Source organism: Mauremys reevesii, linkage group 8, assembly GCF_016161935.1.
Source record: "Mauremys reevesii isolate NIE-2019 linkage group 8, ASM1616193v1, whole genome shotgun sequence".
In the NCBI taxonomy this organism is placed as follows: Eukaryota; Metazoa; Chordata; order Testudines; family Geoemydidae; genus Mauremys; species Mauremys reevesii.
This window is the reverse complement of record NC_052630.1, coordinates 64,497,530-64,520,592: the sequence shown is the minus strand read 5'-3', so window position 1 is coordinate 64,520,592 and position 23,063 is coordinate 64,497,530. Positions and strand designations below refer to the sequence as shown.

At 50.5% G+C, this 23,063-nt stretch overlaps 1 protein-coding gene across 3 annotated transcripts in view; it reads left to right on the top strand.

Moving 5' to 3' along the window:
• LOC120370158 (complement factor H-like) overlaps positions 1–23,063 on the top strand; it is a 156,977-nt gene that overhangs the window by 26,946 nt on the left and 106,968 nt on the right. For 2 of the 3 annotated variants that reach the window (XM_039484433.1, XM_039484435.1), the window contains exons 3-5: positions 1,390–1,578; positions 3,506–3,688; positions 3,821–4,033. In XM_039484433.1, the coding sequence (XP_039340367.1) occupies positions 1,390–1,578; positions 3,506–3,688; positions 3,821–4,033 (585 nt within the window). The remainder of the gene's footprint in view (positions 1–1,389; positions 1,579–3,505; positions 3,689–3,820; positions 4,034–23,063) is intronic. The other variant, XM_039484436.1, reaches the window with a different exon arrangement.

Genomic DNA, 23,063 nt, shown 5'->3' with positions numbered 1-23,063 from the left:
TATTGGCTTGTCTCACGGGGCTCCCGTTAGAACCACTGGCCACGTGCTCCTGGTCTAACCTCTCATGGAAGGTGGCCTTCCTGATTGCAATCACATCGGCCAGGTGAGTCTAAAAGCTCAGGGCCCTGACCTCCAAGCTGCCGTACATGGTCTTTCAGAAGGACAAGGTCCAGCTCTGCCCACACCCCGCGTTCTTCCTGAAGGTGGTGTCTGCCTACTACATGGGTCAGGACATTTTTCTACCGGTCCTCTGCCCCAAGCACCACGCGTCCAGTGAGGAGCACCATCTCCACATGCTCGATGTGCAGCGGCATCTAAGCCATTCAGAAAGTCCTGGCAACTGTCCGTCACCTTGGCTGAGTGTGTGAGGGGCCAGCTGATTTCCACCCAGCTGATTTCCAATTGGATCACATTGTGCATCCGTTCCTGTTATGAGCTGCTGGGTGCTCCCCATGCCCCACGGCTAGTCGGCTGCCTTCATGACCCACGTCCCCATCCAGGACACTTTTAGAGCCGCCACGTAGTCTTCGGTTCACACGTTCACTTCACATTATGTGATCATCTCCCAGACCAGGGAAGACGCCGGGTTCGGCAGGGCTGTCCTCCATCCTGAGAACTTGTGAACTCCTACCTACCTCCAACAGATATAGCCCTTTTCATGTCCAAGTCTGTATATAAATTTTGTGCATGATGTAGGTAGGATTTTAGAACTTCTGTTTCTATCTGACAACTTTTTAGTGCCTCTTTTCATTCCACATAATTGATGCACCTTTTAGTAGTGTAGCAAGAGGAGGGCTGAGGCCTTTTCATCAAGAAATGGCTAATTTCAGCAAGTCCTGGACAATACCAGCTACAGTATAGAGGAACAAATGGACTTGCTTACAAAGTTTATACCTATCTTGTTCCCACTGACTTCACCAGCAGCAAGAGCAGGCCTTAGATGCACTCCTGCAATTCTTATTCACAAAAGTGCTCAGAATGTAAGTAGTCTCATCGGTCTCAGTGGGATCTCGTGCATGCGTCCGGTCTGCAGGAACAGGCCCTTGCTTGTCATTTGCAGAAAGAATAGACTTTGGCCAATAAACATACATCATCAGTTTCTCCTCTTTAGGGATTACTCTCTTTTATGGCTTATTTCCTTGTCAGCAATGTGAATTTTATAGTTGTTGTTAGAAATACATTTTAATCTATATATTGATGAAGATAATGGGTCTGATCCTCCACTGTCTTGCATCTTACAAAGCACTTTACAGAGAGAGAGAGAGCGTACAAAACTGAACGGACATGTTTTGCAGTCACTAACGACAGAGCAGGTAAATGGCTGCACAAGATGCAGGACACTGAAGAATCAGGCTCTATCATTTTCATTTTTTTCTGTTTTTTCCTTAGCACCGTGTAGTCTCACAAAACAGCAACTGGAGACCAAAAATCTGCTTCTGTCCAATAGGCGAAGACATGCACAATTGATTCAGAGTGAGCACACACTGGAATTTATGTGCAGTGAAGGATATATCCTCACAATCCCTTCAGTCAGGAAGTGTGTTAATGGGCACATGGACTTGCCTTCATGTATCTCTGGTAAATCTGCACTATATTTTGATAATTCAGTTTCTCAGTTTTATTTTGAAGGACATAAATCCACACCATGTAGAGGTCAAACATAGGAATTTATTACACACAGCGCTGGCGGAGTGTCGTCTTGCTTGTTAGGCTCAGAGACACTGTCAATCAATTGATTACAATAGAATATGTAGATTTTCCATGGACGGGGGAAAATGATAGGGTAGGCAGTTCCACACCCCGGGATAGGTTTTGCAGCAAGACAAGATAGCACATTAACCAATGGTTAAAAGGTTACATAATGTCTCCGCCCATGGTCTCAAGTTAGCAAGTTAACATTTAATTAATACTTTGATGAAATGTTATTAGTATAAAATATATATGTTGAATTCTGATTTGGGGTCCATAAGAATGGAGCAACTCCTTTGATTGTCCAACAGGTACATTCCTAGGGGTTAAAGCAAAGAAACAGTGAAAGTATATGGCAATAAAGATTGTCCCCTTCATATCTTAAGGCAGGCATTGGTCCCTGGGAAGGGAGGTGAAAAGATGCCATATCTTATACTAACGTGCCAATTTTCATAAATTCAAGGTTAGATCTGTGGGAAGAACGTTCCCTACAGAAGAGACTGACACAATAAGAACAGAGATCCTTTGTTCTATTTGCAACTTTGCATACGAAACAATGATTTAGTTCTTAGCTCCAACGCCTGGCAATTTGCTGACCAGGCCTATTTTAGCAAAACCAGATTATCTGTTTACCCCAGCTTTCTCTTAGCTAATCACTATTTGCTAGGCCTCTGGTCTCTTGACCAAACTCTGGACTTTGGGTCTGAAAAAAAGCTGGCATAATCCATATACCAGATTGTTATATAAAATGCACATGGATTTTAACCCTTCAATTTGATTTCTTGTGTGCAGTCAAGTAGGTGCATGTAGTGTTCTGGACTGTGATACCTGCCCTTTCCATTAGACATAATCACTCATGAGGCACTGCACCACCCTCTGTAGGCATCACTTACATGATGGTATTATGTATTTTCCACAGGGCTCCTGCCTCATTCAGGGTGAATTAATTGCTGTTCAGAGGGCCAGCACAAGGTAGGGCATAAATGGTGTATAGACCTTGTGCTGCTCTTCTGTGCAGTGATGAATTTCTCCTTCAGTAAGCAGATTAGATGGTAAATGAGAAGGTTTTTTGACAGCATCCCCTGCCATTTGCCCACTTATCCATCTCCCTGGATCTGCTTCTAACAACTGAAAACACTGTGCAGCTTCACATTTAGTATCACTTGTTTGGGATGGCCTTCCTCCTGCCTTTGGCATTTGTGAGTAATGTGGCCAATAAGACAATGGGCTGTACGTAGAAAGATGAGGATGAAAAGTAATACTGAATAGTTATCTCATTCAGTGAGCACTGGCCAGCCTGTGCACTGAATGAGGCAGAGGTCCTGCAGGAAAAATAGGGTGTGATCAGGTGACTAAAGACTTCAGTGTAATCCATATGCATATTTTGAATGCTTCACTTTGCAATCTTAATAATCTTTTAACATAGATTTTTATGGTGTTTTGTATGTAATACAAATATGTATAATTGAGAGTGTGAAAGAGAAAGGTACATACAAAATACAAGATATACAATTAAATACATTGCTTGTATCTGAATTAAGTGAATAAAGCCCAAGAAATTCAGAGCCCCATCCTCAGCTGGTGTAAACTGACATAGCCCCATTGTGTTCAGGTGAAGTAACACTAATCTACACCAGCTGAGGATGAGGCCCGTAGTATTTTGGTCATTGTGCCTACCTCAGCCCCATGAGGTTTTAGAAGTGGTTTCCCTAACATTGGACAAGGAGCCATTTTACACGTGCAGTATGAAAGCCAAAAAATTACATCATAACCATTTTTGCATAAGATTATTATAATTGTCATTTTTTCCCTTTAGAAACAGGAAAAAACTGTAGCCGTCCACCTACTATTGAGAATGGAGACATAACTACTTTCTTGGAAAAAGGATACACATCTGGCTCCTTTGTAGAATTCAAATGCCAACTATTTTATGCAATGGAAGGACAGAACAGATCTTTTTGTGACAATGGGAATTGGACAAAAGCACCACTTTGTTTAGGTAAAAAAAAATACTGCTTTCTTAGGCTTTGAGGTTTATGTAGAAATTCACTGAATCAGACTCATCACTTGTGTAAACACAAGTGCTTACTTGGGGGGTTACCAAGACAACCACACCTTTTTCTTGTTTTAGAGCCATGTGCTATCTCAGTGGAAGAAATGGAAAACCAGAAGGTAGAGCTGAATGGGAGACCAAATGAGAATATATCGCAACGGGTGTACCTAAAACGTGGTGATTTTCTTGAGCTTCGCTGCAAACCAGGATATGAACTTGCCACTAATTTATCTCAATCTACCTTTACGGTGCAATGCAATGGAAATCCAATTGTCTATCCGGAATGCAAAGGTAGGTGAAGATGGGCTCTAGTGGGTATCTCAAATATCCTGCTTTCTGTAGAGAGCACTCTGCAATGACAGGAATAAGTGAACGGGAAAGAGCTGCTTCTTTGCTCTCATCACTACAGTGCAGCGGGGAAAGCCTTCCAGACTGGACTTGTGTTAAGCTAATTACTTTTCAGGGGCTAATAGACACTGTGAGGCAGATTCTCCCTGGTCCACTCTGGCCCCTCGAGTTAATTTAATAACCAAGTGGCATTTATTTGTCATACAACAATTGTAAAAATGTAAATGAGTTACTATCTGTTACTAGGCATATCTAAGGCTATTTCAGTTGTTACTGAATCTATTCACGGAGTATTTAATGGCAGTACTCAGAGGCCTTCTCAGAAACACAGTGTTGGTAGCAGCTCTGCCCTCTTCTGATAACAGAACTGAGGTCTATAATGGGAAAACTGAGCTTGGTTTGTCGGTATTGGGTATGAAAGTGCTGGGAGTGGGAGCAGTGTACAGATGGTATGCAGTGGTGGATTAGTCACTGGGCCAATGGGGCCCATGCCCAGGGGCCCTGGACAATTGGGGGCCCTGGAAAAATGGGCACCCCTGTAGCCCGTCCCGCTCTGTCCACCCAGCGCTCCTGCCTGAGGGGGGGGCCCCCATGCCCCACCTCTGGTCCCTGGCAGGAGCACTGGGTGGGCAGAGCTGGGCAAGCCCCTGCGCCCTGACCTTGCTCCCCGGCAGGAGCAGGGGGTGACTGCAGGTGGATGGGGGTGACTGCCCACTTGCTCTAGCCCAGGGCTCCACAAAAGGATAATCTGCCTCTGATGCTATGGTCAACTGCTGGGTGTAACAGTTTGTAACTACAGGATAACACAATGTCCTTTAAATTTCTAAGCTACCAGCCCTGAGACAGCATATCTACCAGAGCTGGACTGAAAAATGGAGAAACAATTTTGTGAAAAGTGTTGACATCTGATGGTTTTACCATTTTGCAAGGTTTGAAATAGAGCAATTTTCATTTTAATGTTTTCCCCACAAAATATATACATTTTAACTTCAGTATATTTAATGTTATTTTTTCCCATCAATCCTCCCCATTTTTTTTTTGCATCTTACTGCAAAGAAATGAATAATGTCCAGGGTTCTTCTTCGAGTGATTGCTCAGGTGTATTCCACAGTAGGTGTGTGTGCTCACCACGTGCACCGGTGTCGGAAGTTATTCACTTAGCAGTACCCATGTGGGGGGAGCAACACTGCGACCCCTGGAGTGGCGCCTCTATATTGCGCTATAAGGGGAGCTGTGTGCTCCCCCCACCCTCAGTTCCTTTTTGCTGCCAGTGAAGGTAGTCGGAACTTCTGCTCCAGCTTTGCTGCAGCCTTTCTAGTTGACCCTAGTGGTACTGTTAGTTTGGTTTTGTTAATAGTTTCAGTTGTTAAAGTGGGATCGGGGCATGCCCCAGGTTTCAAGTCCTGCAAGTCTTGTCTCCGTTCTATGCCAAGAAGTGATCCGCATGCTGAGTGTCTCTGCTGCTTGGGAGAGACTCACGTGAGTGAACGCTGCAAGATCTGCAGGTCATTCAAGCCACGGACTAAGAAGGAGAGGGACATCAGGCTTCTCGCTCTCCTGATGGAATCGGTGCTGGCCCCAACTCCGGCACGCCGACCGGACTCGGGGCGCCCGGCACAGCGTCCCTCAGTGCGAAGTGAGGTCCTCTCCACTAGCTGGCACCACTTCCCTTCCAAGAAGCAGGGGAAGACATCCACGTCGCAGTCGCGCCGAGAGAAAGAGAGGGGTGAGGCTGGTCCCATGCTGGGCAGCCCTTGGTTTCCCCAAGCCCCTCCCGCCCCAGGCCCAAGGTCTCTGGCTCGTGTTGAGTGGAGCAGCCTGGTACCGTCCGCGTGTGCCTCTCCTGCCGTCAGGATGCCGTCGACACCAGAGGCCCTGCAGGCCACACGAGACATCATGAGCTTACCGGTACATGGGGTGCCTCAATGATAAGGTTAACTGTAAAGAAATAAGAAGTGATGGAATGGATAAGACATAGTCTGTCTGGGCAAAAATCACATTGGGAAAGAAAGCTACTAGAGCCTCCCCTGAGATAGTGCTTGGGGTGTGCTACAGACCGCCAGGATCTGATTTGGATATGGATAGAGACCTCTTTAATGTTTTTAATGAAGTAAACACTAATGGGAATTGTGTGATTATGGGAGACTTTAACTTCCCAGATATAGACTGGAGGACAAGTGCTAGTAATAATGATAGGGCTCAGATTTTTCTGGATGTGATAGCTGATGGATTTCTTCACGAAGTAGTTGAAGAACCAACAAGAGGGGATGCCATTTTAGATTTGGTTTTGGTGAGTAGTGAGGACCTCATAGAAAAAATTGTTGTAGGGGACAACCTTGGTTTGAGTGATCATGAGCTAATTCAGTTCAAACTAGATGGAAGGATAAACAAAAATAGATCTGGGACTAGGGTTTTTGATTTCAAAAGGGCTAACTTTAAAGAATTAAGGAAAATAGTTAGGGAAGTGGATTGGACTGAAGAACTTGTGGATCTAAAGGCGGAGTAGGCCTGGAATTACTTCAAGTCAAAGCTGCAGAAACTATCAGAAGCCTGCATCCCAAGAAAGGGGAAAAAATCATAGGCAGGAGTTGTAGACCAAGCTGGATGAGCAAGCATCTCAAAGAGGTGATTAAGAAAAAGCAGAAAGCCTACAAGGAGTGGAAGATGGGAGGGATTAGCAAGTAAAGCTACCTTATTGAGGTCAGAACATGTAGGGATAAAGTGAGAAAGGCCAAAAGCCATGTAGAGATGGACCTTGCAAAGGGAATTAAAACTAATAGTAAAAGGTTCTATAGCCATATAAATAAGAAGAAAACAAAGAAAGAAGAAGTGGGACTGCTAAACACTGAGGATGGAATGGAGGTTAAGGATAATCTAGGCATGGCCCATCTAAACAAATACTTTGCCTCAGTCTTTAATGAGGCTAATGAGGCGCTTAGGGACAATGGTAGGATGACAAATGTGAATGAGGATATGGAGGTAGATATCACCACATGCGAGTAGAAGCCAAACTCGAACAGCTTACTGGGACTAAATCGGAGGGCCCAGATAATCTTCATCCAAGAATATTAAAGGAACTGGCACATGAAATTGCAAGCCCATTAGCAAGAATTTTTAATGAATCGGTAAACTCAGGGGTTGTACCGTATGACTGGAGAATTGCTAACATAGTTCCTGTTTTTAAGAAAGGGAAAAAAAGTGATCCAAGTAACTAGGCCTGTTAGTTTGACATCTGTAGTATGTAAAGTCTTGGAAAAAATGTTGAAGGAGAAAGTAGTTAAGGACATTGAGGTCAATGGTAATTGGGACAAAATACAACATGGTTTTACAAAAGGTAGATCATGCCAAACCAACCTGATCTCCTTCTTTGAGAAGGTAACAGATTTTTAGACAAAGAAAATGCAGTGGATCTAATTTACCTTGATTTCAGTAAGGCATTTGATACGGTTCCACATGAGGAATTATTAGTTAAATTGGAAAAGATGGGGATCAATATGAAAATTGAAAGGTGGATAAGGAACTGGTTAAAGGGGAGACTACAACGGGTCGTACTGAAAGGTAAACTGTCAGGCTGGAAGGAGGTTACTAGTGGCGTTCCTCAGGATCAGTTTTGGGACCAATCTTATTTAATCTTTTAGTACTGACCTTGGGACAAAAAGTAGGAATGTGCTAATAAAGTTTGTGGATGACACAAAGCTGGGAGGTATTGCTAACACAGAGAAGGACCGGGATATCCTATAGGAAGATCTGGATGACCTTGTAAACTGGAGTAATAGTAATAGGATGAAATTTAATAGTGAAAAGTGCAAGGTCATGCATTTAGGGATTAATAACAAGAATTTTAGTTATAAATTGGGGATACATCAGTTGGAAGTAACAGAGGAGGAGAAGGACCTCAGGTATTGGTTGATCACAGGATGACTATGAGCCGCCAATGTGATATGGCTGTTAAAAAAGCTAATGTGGTTTTAGGATGCATCAGGCTAGGTATTTCCAGCAAAGATAAGGAGGTGTTAGTACCGTTATACAAGGCACTGGTGAGACCCCATCTGGAATACTGTGTGCAGTTCTGGTCTCCCATGTTTAAGAAGGATGAATTCAAACTGGAACAGGTTCAGAGAAGGGCTACTAGGATGATCCAAGGAATGGAAAATCTATTTTATCAAAGGGCTTGGCTTGTTTAGCCTAACCAAAAGAAGGCTGAGGGGAGATATGATTGCTCTTTATAAATATATCAGAGGGATAAATATTAGGGAGGGAGAGGAATTATTTAAGCTTAGTACCAATGTGGACACAAGAACAAATGAGTATAAACTGGACACTAGGACGTTTATACTTGAAATTAGACCAAGGTTTCTAACCATTAGAGGAGTGAAGTTCTGGAACAGCCTTCCAAGGGGAGTAGTGGGGGCAAAAGACATATCTGGCTTTAAGACTAAGCTTGATAAGTTTATGGAGGGAATGGTATGATGGGATAGCCTAATTTTGGCAATTAATTTGGCAATTGATCTTTGATTATCAGCAGGTAAGTATGCCCCGTGGTCTGTGATGGGATGTTAGATGGGGTGGGATCTGAGTTACTACAGAGAATTCTTTCCTGGGTGCTGGCTGGTGAGTCTTGCCCACATGCTCAGGGTTTAACTGATTGCCATATTTGGGGTCGGGAAGGAATTTTCCTCCAGGGCAGATTGGCAGAGGCCCTGGAGGTTTTTCTCCTTCCTCTACAGCATGGGGCACGGGTCACTTGCTGGAGGATTCTCTGCAGCTTGAGGTCTTCAATCCACAATTTGAGGACTTCAATAACTCAGACATAGGTTAGGGGTTTGTTACAGGAGTGGATGGGTGAGATTCTGTGGTCTGCATTGTGCAGGAGGTCAGACTAGATGATCATAATGGTCCCTTCTGACCTTAAATTCTATGAGTCCCGCGACAAGCCACCGCTGGGTGCTCATCAGGCATCCCCGGAACAGCACAGCCCTCACTCTGAGACCCTCTCCTTGCCTCATTTGGTGTGGTCATCTCACAGCTTGCGTCAACCATCCACACCTGTCAGGCCAACAGGCTCGCCACCAGAACGGTTGTCTCGAAGCCCCTCCATGCCACGTAGTGATGGGCACAGGCACTGAGACAGGCGCCGTAGATGCTCCTCTTCACGTTGCAGCTACTGCAGCTGGTCCCGCCATCATTGACGTCGATGCTCACGTTCCAGTTCCTGCTCGGCCGGACGTTGCATGTGGGGCTCCCCTCACCATTCACCGGCACCAGATCGCCATAGCTCCAGACGGCGGGTCGAGTACCAGAGCAGCAAGTCTGCAGGGTACTTCTCCTCGACGTCGAGGTCCTGATCCCGTGGAAGGCACCGTAGCAGCCACCATCGTTCTCGCTACTCCTATGGGACCGTGGCTAGATGGTGACCTCAGCATCGGCAACCAACCACCCAACTCTGGGTTGTGCAGCTCAGCCGGAACAGCTGCTGCCACAAGGCTCCCAACTTGATCAGTGGTAAGGGGCACTGTGGCAGGGACAGTGGTGTCAATGGGCACTGTGGCCACAGATGCCCGCCCAGACGGGATTCCGTTCGGTGGTTGGGGAATCCCAGGCTATGTCGGCTTTCCCTTCCCAACAGAGGGACGGGTCAGCAGGCCCTGGGTCGGCGGCTCCGTGCCCGGACTGTGACCTGGGACTTGACCCCCAGGTACTGCCCGAGGCCCTTGGCTCCATGCCGGCCCTTTTCCCGGTACCGGACGACACCACAGCGGCACCACAGCCCACTATTCCACAGGAAGATTTCAAGGTGAATCAAGACCTCCTGAAAAGAGTGGCATCCAACCTCCAACTCCAAGCTGAGGAGATGGAAGGTCCATCTGACTCGCTTTTTAATGTGCTGTCATTCTCGGCACTGGGCTGCCTGGCCCTATCCTTGCACCAGGGCGTGGCCAACATCTCTAATACCTTGTGGCAGACTCTTGCTTCCTTGGCTCCATGGGCGCCGACTTATATGGGCTCCTGGGGCTTTAGCCCCAGGAATATTCACAGACAGGGGCTCTGCTCCAGCAATATTTGGAGCTAGGTTTCTCCCCTGCTGTGCGGTGCCGGCAGCCCAGAGCCTTTTAAATCCCAGCCGGAGCAGGGAATCAGAGGGCTCTGGGCTGCCTGCCACGGCAGCCCGTCCCAGGCCTAGGAGAACTGGGAGGTTAGCCAGAGCTGGAGGGGCCTCATTCAGAGCCTGGCATGGCAGACCACATACGTGCCCCAGGATCTGAAGGCACGCTCTCTTGCCATTGTCACCAGGACAGCCGTGACCAAGGCGCTGAGACCTTTGAGGATCACGAACCTGCCCAGAGGGAGAGAGGCTGTGGCCCTTAGGGAGTCCAGCAGTGCCCCAATGAATTCTATGTGCTGCACTGGAACTAACATTGATTTGTTTTCGTTTACCACTAGGCCGAGATCTGCACATGCAGACAGGAGCAGTTCCACATAGGCCTGTACCTGGGACCGAGAATTGCCCTTGAGAAGCCAATTGTCCAGGTATGGGAAGATCTGCACACCTTCCCGTCGGAGATAGGCCGCTACAATCGCCATACATTTGGCAAAGACCTTGGCGCTGTGGACAAGCCAGACAAAAGGACCGTAAACTGGTAGTGGTCCAACCCTACCAGGTATCGGAGGAAGCATCTGTGCCCCTCAAATATATGGATGTGGAAAAATGCATCCTGGAAGTCCAAGGCCACGTACCAATGCCGCAGGTCCAGAGAGGGAATAATAGAGGCTAGTGACACCATGCGGAACTTGGAGCGGACCAGAAACCTGTTGAGGGCCCACAGGTCCAGGATGGGCCTGAGATTGCCCTTCGCCTTGGGGATCAGGAAATATCTGGAGTAGAAGCCTCTGCCCTGGAGTTCTACTGGTACTCTTTTGACCGCCCCCAGGTGCATCAGACGCGCCACCTCCTGCCCTAGGAGGTGGGCCTGCTCCAGGTCCCTGGGACCAGCTGGGATGGGGAGGTGGGAATTAACTGAACTGCAACATGTAGCCCTTTGAAACGGTGTTGAGGACCCATTGGTCCAACGTGACCTGGGACCATGCCACTCGGAAGGTAGACAATCGATTGCAGAACACAAACTTTATTAATCGGGGGGGTCTCCCTGGCAACAGGCCTGGTGCCCCCCTGCCGATAGTCATCACCGCCTCTTTCCCTGCCTCTTGCCCTTGGAGGGTCCGGGCTGCGGAATTGATAGTGAGGCTGATGCCTCTGGTCTCTCGGTCTCTTCGATGGGGGCTCATATCTGCTTCGCACAGGCGGAGCCAATGCTTGCGGCCTGGGCTAGTCCTTAGCTGGAGGAACATAGAGGCCCAAGGTTTGCAGGGAGGTACGGGAATCCTTCATCCCATGCAGATGGACATCCATCTGGTTGGCAAACAGTGCTTTCCCATCAAAGAGCAGGTCCCGCATAAGGGACTAGACCTTCGCCGACAGCCCGGACAGGAGGAGCCACAATGCCCTGCGCATGGAAATCATGGAAGCCATCGAACGGGCTGCTGTATCTGCAGCGTCCGATGCTACTTGAAGGGTCACTTTCACCGTCGCCGCCCCTTCCTCTACCAGAGCCTTGAAGTCCTTTTTGTCCCGCTCTGGGAGGAGAGGTTCAAACTTGGGTAGGGACCCCCATAAGTTAAAATCATACTGGCTCAGCAGGGACTGATGGTTGGCCACCCTGAGCTGGAAGCTTGCCAAAGAATAAACCTTCCTTCCAAATGCATCTAGTCTCCTGGCATCCTTATCCTCCCGATGGTTTACAGATTTCACCACAAGTGAGTTAGGTGCCAGGTGGGAATATAGGTACTCATGGTCCTTAGCCGGCACAAAGTACCTCCTCTCCACCTTTTTGGAAATAGGAGCCAAGCATAGGCGGCAGGTTTGTATAATTTTTGGTGGGGCCCAAAATGGTGGTGCCCCCCCGCTCCCGCCCTGTAAGCCGATATAAAATGAAGCTACAACGCGTCAGTGCCACAAGATTACAAGGGTCAATTAAAAGTGGAAAGTCAGAAGCAGCACTTGCCTACTTCAATATACAGTATTATATTTTGTTGCATCTGTTGTGATGAAGTGGGAATGTTCTTAATATTTTCTCTGAATACTGTGTGGGTGCCTCAGTTTCCCCTGCAAGATGCCAACTGAAGGTGTTGGGGACAAAGAGATCAGGTGGCCTCCTTGTCCAGAAGAGACACAGAGGCCAGAGAAGGGAGTGTCAGTTTGGAGCTGGCTGGGGAAATTGGGAGAGACCCAGAACTTGGTTCTGGGCTCCCCACCCCAAGATGGACCTGACAGAGGGTTCTGTTTTCTGTACCAACAAGCTCTGTTTAAACTGTGTTCCCGTCATCTAATAAACCTTCTGTTTTACTGTCTGGCTGAGAGTCACATCTGACTGCGGAGTTGGGGTGCAGCGACCTCTGGTTGCCCCAGGACCAGCCTGGGCAGACTCACTTTGGAAAGTGCATGACGTGGAAGGGCATGCTGAATGCTCGAGGTCAGACCCAGGAAGGTGTAAGCTCCTTGCCCTGGAGACAGTCTGCTCCGAGAGAGGAGGCTCCCCCAGAGTCCTGACTGGCTTTGTATGGAGATGTTCCAAAGCATCACAGCATTCCCTTCCACACCGTGCACTTCCCAGAAGTCCGCACAGGCACTGACACTCCCTCCTCCGGCCTTTGTCTCTTTTCCAGGCATTAGGAGACCACCTGATCTCTCTGTTCTCCAACACCTTCAGTTGGCACCTTGCAGGGGAAACTGATTTGGGAGAAATGAAGTAAAAGCTGCCCAAACCGAGCTTGAGCACTCCTGAATTTTGAGGTGTTCAAATCTGGAAGGCAGGTGCTGGGGGTGGGAGAGGGCTGTGGGCTCCATGGGGGAGCATGGCAGCAACTGTCTGGAGCTGCACGGAGCCAGACACGCTGGTCTGAGAGGCACAGTAAGCGGTTTGGGGGTTGGAGAAGAGGTAGGGAGTTCCGGGGCAGTCAAGGGACAAGGAGCAGGGGAGTTGGAGGGGGCCGAGGTTCGAAGGGGCAGTCAGGGGACAGGCAGCAATTGGATAGGCATGGGAGTCTAAGAGGTTTATCAGGGGACAGGTAGGGGGTGCGGTCCTGGGGAAGTTGGGTGGGGTCTCAGGAGAGGGCAGTTGGGGACAAGGAGAAGGGAGGCTTAGATAGGGGCTGAGGTCCCAAGGGGCAGTTAGGGGCAGGGGTCTCGGGAGGGGTAATTGGGGAACAAGGACCAGTGGGGCTTAGATAGGGGGTGGAGGTTCTGGGGGGCAGTTGGGGCAGAGGTCTGGGGAGGGGGCAATCAGCGGACAGAGGCTGGGATTCAAAGGGCTCTGGGCTGCTGGCAGCCGCGGGGATCCCAGAGCCCTTTAAATCCCAGCCCGGCTGGGAGTCAGAGGACTCTGGGCTGCCTGCAACGCGGGAGCCCAGAGCCTTTTAAATCCCGGCCGGGCCGGGAATCAGAGGGCTCTGGGCTGCCCGCTGCGGGGGGGAGCCCTGAACCCTTTAAATCCCAGGGGCGGCTGGGATTTACTGGGCTCTGGGCTGCCGGCCACCGGGGGGAGCGCAGAGCCTTTTAAATCCCAGCCGCGGCTGGGATTTAAAGGGCTCTGGGCTGCCTGCAACCGCGGGGAGCCCAGAGCCCTTTAAATACCAGCCGCGGCCGGGAATCAGAGGGCTCTGGGCTGCCTGCAACCGCGGGGAGCTCAGAGCCTTTTAAATCCCAGCCGCGGCCGGGAATCAGAGGGCTGAGATTTAAAGGACTCTGGGCTGCCCGCCGCAGCGGGAAGCCCAGAGCCCTCTGATTCCCGGCTGCGGCTGGGATTTAAAAGGCTCTGCGCTCCCCGCGGTTGCAGGCAGCCCAGAGTCCTTTAAAGCCCAGCCGCTGCTGAGATTTAAAGGGCTCTGGGCTCCCGCCGCAGCGGAAGCCCAGAGCCCTCTGATTCCCGGCCGCGGCTGGGATTTAAAGGCTCTGCGCTCCCGCGGTTGCAGGCAGCCCAGAGTCCTTTAAATCCCAGCCGCGGCTGAGATTTAAAGGGCTCTGGGCTCCCTGCCGCAGCGGGAAGCCCAGAGCCCTCTGATTCCCGGCCACGGCTGGGATTTAAAAGGCTCTGGGCTGCCCGCCGCGGCGGGGAGCCCAGGGCCCTCTGATTCCCGGCCGCGGCTGGGATTTAAAAGGCTCTGAGCTCCCCGCGGTTGCAGGCAGCCCAGAGCCCTCTGATTCCCGGCCGCGGCTGGTATTTAAAGGGCTCTGGGCTCCCCGCGGTTGCAGGCAGCCCAGAGCCCTTTAAATCCCAGCCGCGGCTGGGATTTAAAAGGCTCTGCGCTCCCCCCGGTTGCAGGCAGCCCAGAGCCCTTTAAATCCCAGCCGCGGCTGAGATTTAAAGGGTTCTGGGCTCCCCGCCGCAGCGGGCAGCCCAGAGCCCTCTGATTCCCGGCCCGGCCGGGATTTAAAAGGCTCTGGGCTCCCCGCGGTTGCAGGCAGCCCAGAGTCCTCTGACTCCCAGCCGGGGCTGGGATTTAAAGGGCTCTGGGATCCCCGCGGCTGCCAGCAGCCCAGAGCCCTTTGAATCCCAGCCTCTGTCCGCTGATTGCCCCCTCCCCAGACCTCTGCCCCAACTGCCCCCCAGAACCTCCACCCCCTATCTAAGCCCCACTGGTCCTTGTTCCCCGATTACCCCCTCCCGAGACCCCTGCCCCTAACTGCCCCTTGGGACCTCAGCCCCTATCTAAGCCTCCCTTCTCCTTGTCCCCAACTGCCCCCTCCTGAGACCCCACCCAACGTCCCCCCCCAGGACCGCACCCCCTACCTGTCCCCTGATAAACCTCTTAGACTCCCATGCCTATCCAATTGCTGCCTGTCCCCTGACTGCCCCTTCGAACCTCTGCCCCATCCAACTCCCCCTGCTCCTTGTCCCTTGACTGCCCCCCGGAACTCCCTACCTCTTCTCCAACCCCCAAACCGCTTACTGTGCCTCTCAGACCAGCGTGTCTGGCTCCGTGCAGCTCCAGACAGTTGCTGCCATGCTCCCCCATGGAGCCCACAGCCCTCTCCCACCCCCAGCACCTGCCTTCCAGATTTGAACACCTCAAAATTCAGGAGTGCTCAAGCTCGGTTTGGGCAGCTTTTACTTCATTTCTCCCAAATCAGTTTCCCCTGCAAGGTGCCAACTGAAGGTGTTGGAGAACAGAGAGATCAGGTGGTCTCCTAATGCCTGGAAAAGAGACAAAGGCCGGAGGAGGGAGTGTCAGTGCCTGTGCGGACTTCTGGGAAGTGCACGGTGTGGAAGGGAATGCTGTGATGCTTTGGAACATCTCCATACAAAGCCAGTCAGGACTCTGGGGGAGCCTCCTCTCTCGGAGCATACTGTCTCCAGGGCAAGAAGCTTACACCTTCCTGGGTCTGACCTCGGAGCATTCAGCATGCCCTTCCACGTCATGCACTTTCCAAAGTGAGTCTGCCCAGGCTGGTCCTGGGGCAACCAGAGGTCGCTGCACCCCAACTCCGCAGTCAGATGTGACTCTCAGCCAGACAGTAAAACAGAAGGTTTATTAGATGACGGGAACACAGTTTAAACAGAGCTTGTTGGTACAGAAAACAGAACCCCTCTGTCAGGTCCATCTTGGGGGGTGGGGAGCCCAGAACCAAGTTCTGGGTCTCTCCCAATTTCCCCAGCCAGCTCCAAACTGACACTCCCTTCTCTGGCCTCTGTGTCTCTTCTGGACAAGGAGGCCACCTGATCTCTTTGTCCCCAACACCTTCAGTTGGCATCTTGCAGGGGAAACTGAGGCACCCACACAGTATTCAGAGAAAATATTAAGAACATTCCCACTTCATCACAACAGATGCAACAAAATATAATACTGTATATTGAAGTAGGCAAGTGCTGCTTCTGACTTTCCACTTTTAATTGACCCTTGTAATCTTGTGGCACTGACGCGTTGTAGCTTCATTTTATATCGGCTTACAGGGCGGGAGCGGGGGGGCACCACCATTTTGGGCCCCACCAAAAATTATACAAACCTGCCGCCTATGCTTGGCTCCTATTTCCAAAAAGGTGGAGAGGAGGTACTTTGTGCCGGCTAAGGACCATGAGTACCTATATTCCCACCTGGCACCTAACTCACTTGTGGTGAAATCTGTAAACCATCGGGAGGATAAGGATGCCAGGAGACTAGATGCATTTGGAAGGAAGGTTTATTCTTTGGCAAGCTTCCAGCTCAGGGTGGCCAACCATCAGTCCCTGCTGAGCCAGTATGATTTTAACTTATGGGGGTCCCTACCCAAGTTTGAACCTCTCCTCCCAGAGCGGGACAAAAAGGACTTCAAGGCTCTGGTAGAGGAAGGCGGCGACGGTGAAAGTGACCCTTCAAGTAGCATCGGACGCTGCAGATACAGCAGCCCGTTCGATGGCTTCCATGATTTCCATGCGCAGGGCATTGTGGCTCCTCCTGTCCGGGCTGTCGGCGAAGGTCTAGTCCCTTATGCGGGACCTGCTCTTTGATGGGAAAGCACTGTTTGCCAACCAGATGGATGTCCATCTGCATGGGATGAAGGATTCCCGTACCTCCCTGCAAACCTTGGGCCTCTATGTTCCTCCAGCTAAGGACTAGCCCAGGCCGCAAGCATTGGCTCCGCCTGTGCGAAGCAGATATGAGCCCCCATCGAAGAGACCGAGAGACCAGAGGCATCAGCCTCACTATCAATTCCGCAGCCCGGACCCTCCAAGGGCAAGAGGCAGGGAAAGAGGCGGTGATGACTATCGGCAGGGGGCACCAGGCCTGTTGCCAGGAGACCCCGATTAATAAAGTTTGTGTTCTGCAATCGATTGTCTACCTTCCGAGTGGCATGGTCCCAGGTCACGTTGGACCAATGGGTCCTCAACACCGTTTCAAAGGGCTACATGTTGCAGTTCAGTTAATTCCCACCTCCCCATCCCAGCTGGTCCCAGGGACCTGGAGCAGGCCCACCTCCTAGGGCAGGAGGTGGCGCGTCTGATGCACCTGGGGGCGGTCAAAAGAGTACCAGTAGAACTCCAGGGCAGAGGCTTCTACTCCAGATATTTCCTGATCCCCAAGGCGAAGGGCAATCTCAGGCCCATCCTGGACCTGTGGGCCCTCAACAGGTTTCTGGTCCGCTCCAAGTTCCGCATGGTGTCACTAGCCTCTATTATTCCCTCTCTGGACCTGCGGCATTGGTACGTGGCCTTGGACTTCCAGGATGCATTTTTCCACATCCATATATTTGAGGGGCACAGATGCTTCCTCCGATACCTGGTAGGGTTGGACCACTACCAGTTTACGGTCCTTTTGTCTGGCTTGTCCACAGCGCCGAAGGTCTTTGCCAAATGTATGGCGATTGTAGCGGCCTATCTCCGACGGGAAGGTGTGCAGATCTTCCCATACCTGGACAATTGGCTTCTCAAGGGCAATTCTCGGTCCCAGGTACAGGCCTATGTGGAACTGCTCCTGTCTGCATGTGCAGATCTCGGCCTAGTGGTAAACGAAAACAAATCAATGTTAGTTCCAGTGCAGCACATAGAATTCATTGGGGCACTGCTGGACTCCCTAAGGGCCACAGCCTCTCTCCCTCTGGGCAGGTTCGTGATCCTCAAAGGTCTCAGCGCCTTGGTCACGGCTGTCCTGGTGACAATGGCAAGAGAGCGTGCCTTCAGATCCTGGGGCACGTATGTGGTCTGCCATGCCAGGCTCTGAATGAGGCCCCTCCAGCTCTGGCTAACCTCCCAGTTCTCCTAGGCCTGGGACGGGCTGGACAAAGTCCTCACAGTACCATCCCCGGTAGTTTCCTCCCTACAATTGTGGTTACACCTGAACAACATGCTGCGAGGGGTTCCCTTCCAGGAGGTGTCCCCGTCATTAGACCTGATGTCTAATGCATTGGACTTGAGCTGGGGAGCCTACATAGGGAACATGCAAACCCAGGGAAGATGGTCGGTCTCAATTTGTCCCTCCACATAAAGGTCAGAGAGCTCAGGGTGATACGCTTGGCATGCATAGTTTTCAGCACGCACCTTTGCGGGAAGGTGGTCAGAGTCCTCACGGGCAACACTGCCACGATGTACTATATCAACAGGCAAAGCGGGACTTGTTCCTTGGTCCTCTGCCTGGAAGCCCTGAGCCTATGGAAGTTCTGTATAGCCCAAGATATCTCCCTTTCGGCTTTTCACCTGCCCAGTGTACGCAATGTGCGAGCCGATCACCTCAGCAGGATTTTCTCCCACCAGTACAAGTGGTCGCTCCACTTGGAGGTCGCTCTCCAGCTCTTCCAAGGCTGCAGAGTTCCCCATGTCGACCTCTTTGCAACCCGTCAGAACTGGTGTTGTCCCCAGTTCTGCTCCAAGTGGGCGGAATAGAAAGGGGGATAATCTAGTCGCCTTCCTCCTGCAGTGGTCGGGATAGCTTTTCTACTCCTTCCCGCCCTTTCCCCCTCATCAGCAAGGTCCTGCAAAAAGGAAAAGCAGACAGGACGTGTGTCACCCTCACAGCCCTAGACTGGGCCCGCTAACATTGGTACGGGACCCTCCTGCACCTACTAGTGGTCCCCCCGTGGAGGTTACCGATTTGCCCGGACCTCCTCTCCCAGGACAGGGGCCGCCTACTCCATCCCAACCTAGCAGCACTCTATCTGATGGCATGGTTGCTCAGTGGCTAGACGAGGAGGAGGGGAGATGTTCAGAGGAAGTCAGACGGGTCCTGCTGGAAAGCAGGAAGCTGTCCACATGAAGGACGTACCTGGCTAAGTGGTCCAGGTTCTCTAGGTGGGCTGGGGAGTGGAGAATCTCCCCATTGCCCACACTGCTCCAGCTCATCCTCGAGTACTTCCTGTCCCTTAGACCCAAGGGCTGGCTCCTGCCTCTGTCAGGGTACATTTGGCGGCGATATCGGCCTTCCACCAGCCGGTGCAGGGCCAATTGGTCTTTTCCCATGCTATGACCTCCTGCTTTCTGAGAGGTCTGAACCGGTCATTCCTATATGCTAGGCCCCCTGTTCCACAATGGGACCTAAACCTAGTGTTGTCCTGTCTTATGGGACCTCCCTTCGAGCCCTTGGGCACGTGTTCCTGGTCTCACCTCTCATGGAATGTAGCATTCCTGGTAGCAATCACGTCAGCCCGATGTGTCTCGGAGCTGAGGGCCTTAACCTTGGAACCGCCATATACAGTATTCCACAAGGATAAGGTCCAGCTTCACCCACATCCCGCATTCCTCCTGAAATTGGTCTCCACCTCCCATATGGAACAGGACATTTTCCTTCTGGTACTCTTTCCCAAGCCCCATTCCTCCAACGAGGAACATCGTCTTCACAAGCTCGTTGTGTAGAGCACTGGCCTTCTATCTAGACGGGACCAAGCCATTCTGGAAATCTGCGCAACTCTTTGTTGCCTCGGCCGAGCATATGAAGGGGTAACCAATTTCTACCCAGCAACTTTCTCGCTGGATCACCACGTGCATACGTACGTGTTATAATCTGGCATGGGTTCCCCCTCCACCGATTATAAGGGCACACTCAACAAGGGCTCAAGCCTCATCGGCTGCTTATGTAGCCCACGTCCCTATCCAGGATGTTTGTAGGGCTGCCACACAGTCCTCTGTCCACACGTTTTCTTCACATTATGCAATCATCTCCCAGGCTAGGGATGACACCGCATTTGGGAGGGCAGTACTGCATCCCGGAAACCCCTAAACTCCTACCCACCTCCATCAGATATAGCTTGGAGGCACCTACTGTGGAATACACATGAGCAATCACTCGAAGAAAGGACAGTTACCTGTTCCGTAACTGGCGTTCTTCAAGATGTGTTGCTCAGGTGTATTCCACATCCTGCCCTCTTTCCCCTCTGTGCGGCAAGAAGGAACTGAGGGTGGGGGGAGTGCACAGCTCCCCTTATAGAGCAATATAGAGGCGCCACTCCAGGGGTCGCAGCAGTGCTCCCCCCATATGGGTACTGCTAAGGGAAAAACTTCTGACACTGGTGCAGGTGGCGAGCATGCACACCTACTGTGGAATACTCCTGAGCAACACATCTCGAAGAACGCCAGTTACGGAACAGGTAACTATCCTTTTCATCTCACTTTTTCCTTTTTCCACTCTGGAAATTTTGAAAACTTCCTTTGACAGTACATAGAACTGACAGGTACATTTGTATTATTTTGTCATTTACAAAATGGATTGGGTCTGTATTCAAGGTCATTTATTTTGTAAAATAACTTATTTTTCTTGCCTGTAAAATAAGGGATGTGACAAAAGCTATGGATGAAACTGGGGAGTGTATAAGCAAATGTAGATGTCTCCAATCAATATATATAGTAGGCTGCTGACTTGGTAAAATGCACTGGGATCAGTCAGATGGCAGGATGTCAGGCAAGATACAGCAACTTCCAAAACTGGAGGATGACCTTTCCTCTCCATGGCTTCACCCCACACCTTTCCACAACAACAACTGCTCCTTTTTCTGTGGGATGCTCTCCCTACATCGGCCTGAAAAACTCAGGAGGGTGCCTCCGACCACAGAGATCAAGTCCAATTCTGGCGATATCAGTACTATGGACCTGGTGCTGGGGCACAGGCAAGGAAGCAGGAGCATAATCATGTCAGTAAGTCTTCCTCCAGGCTACACAGGACCATGCGCTTTCCATGAATTCCAGCCATGGAGAAGCGGTGCATTCCAAGGCTCACAAACAGGATAAGAAATCATGTAGACTGGCAAACCTGCTGGTACCAAGCACCGAGCCGTGCACACCTTCCATATCAGGCCCTCCTTAAGTCAAGAGAACTGCCGGTTCTTCTTGGAGTAGTGTCCCTATGGGTGCTCCACTGTAGGTCTTTCTGTGTCCCTTTGCTGCTGATCGGAAAACTTTGGTAGCAGTGTCCGTTCAGTCCGCACATGAGCTGCTTCTCTCCTGCCATGAGGCTAGCCAGCATGAGTGGGCTAACCCTCCTCAGTTCCTTCCCAATTGCCACTGGCTAGAGATGGAGCTATAGCTGTCTTTTCACAGATTAACTCTTTTAGAATTTCTATTTTTTAGCTTCCCTTTAAGCCTTTTTTCTTTGTTTATTTCATTTATATTTAATTTTGGTTGCTGCCCTCCTCCCTCCCCCCCTGAAAAAAAAGAAAAAAGAAAAAGACTTTGTCTTCCTGTGTGTGGGGGGAATCCCCTGGAAAAGGGTATGCCTATCTCCCTGGGCTTCAAAAAGTGCCTCAGTTGTAAGGAAACTATCCTGGTGACTGATGGACACTCAGAGTGCGTTCGCTGCCTGGGAGAGAAACAAATTGCACAAAAATGTGGCTTGTGTCAGCAACTAACGTTCAGATCCAGGAATGACAGAGAATTGATGCTCAAACTCATACTCACAGAGTTATCCTTCCAACCTCTGGAGTTCTGACAGGAGCCCTCACCACAACCCTCTACTTCAAATGGAGGTGAGCCCAGGGAGATGTTGGTGAGCCAGTCTTGTAAAGCCTCTAAGTAAAGGTCCATGAGTCCCCATAGTGAGCCCTGATCAAGCTGAAAATGATCTCTGGCTCAATCAGTATCATCGGTAACAACGGCACGAAAACTATCTAAATCTGGTACCCAGGGTATGCTTGATACTGAACTGACAGAGGAAGTCAGGTTGCCTGAAGACCCAGTGGGCACAGGCAAGGAAGTACCGGTATCATGGGGGTGCAGAAAACATAGAAGATCCACCCCAAGGTAAGCTTCGTCAGTATGGATATTAACATCTGTACTACATGTGGTACGCCAGGCACCAACAGACCTCGCTATCAACCCCTTTGGTAGAAGCCTCTCGGCACTGACAACCACTGCCAGTACTTTGTCTGATGCACTGGACTTGCCCCTGCATAGTAGTGGGGTCCCAGTACTGAGATCACACAATGCCCTTGACTTTCCGATGACTTCCTGCCACATACCATCCTTTTTGTTGTCAGAGTCAGAAAGTGAGCAAGAGGACATGGTTTCCCGCCACTCTTCTCACCCACCATATAGGGCCTAGTGTCAATAGGACAGCAGGCATATCGCCCCTCTGATCCACAGCCTCCCTGGTTTGATCAGCCATGGTACTAACCATCAGGCCCCTGGGGTCAGTCCCTCCGGGACTGGGGTGACCCTGTGTCCTAGGGCACTCCCTCCCTCTACTGTAATTACTAGAGAAAGAATAAAGTATTTGATTTTGCTGCACCCAAAGAAAAAGCGAGAACTGAGTTTTTCTCTGACAATTTGGGGGCTCGTCCGGGATGGCAACGCCCACGGACCCACAGACGGCTACTACGGATCGTTCCCCTTCAAACCCCATGGCGCCACAATAGAGGTAAGAGACCTTTTGAAATCTCTATTGGGGTGTCGGAGGAGGACTGTCTGTGGGGACGTCTGTCTCTGTTGGGCTCACGCCATCTGAACTTATTGACTGTGCAGCAAGATCAGATGCAGAGTGGTATTGGGGAAAGGCCCCAAAAAGGTTAGTTTATAGCAGTATTGGGAACTGCTGAGTTGGCCAACAAGGTAATGCATAGGTAAATGCATTAGAATGCACCGGTGCTGAGGGGTTTTTTACTGCCTCAAGAGGAGTTGTCATACCGCCTCATGGTATTGGTCCGGACCAGGTAAAGATGCATCGTGGTTTAAAAAAAAAAAAAAAGAGGTTAAAAAAAAAGGGGGGAAAAAAAAAGAGGCCTTGGTGTGTGTGTGTATGTACACCAGTGTGAGTGACTGTTACCGGAAGACGCCCAGAGTACCCTGTGAAGCGAAAGCTCATGACCAGGACTACTCTAACGCAAGCCCGGTAACTAGTGGATCTTTAGGAGATCCGACCCACGGTGGGCTGACTCGGCCTGGCATAGTCCGGCAAGGAAACTACCTGGGTCTAGGAGTGTGTGAACCCATCTTCCCTTTCCCTTCCGTGTGGGCTACTGACAGTC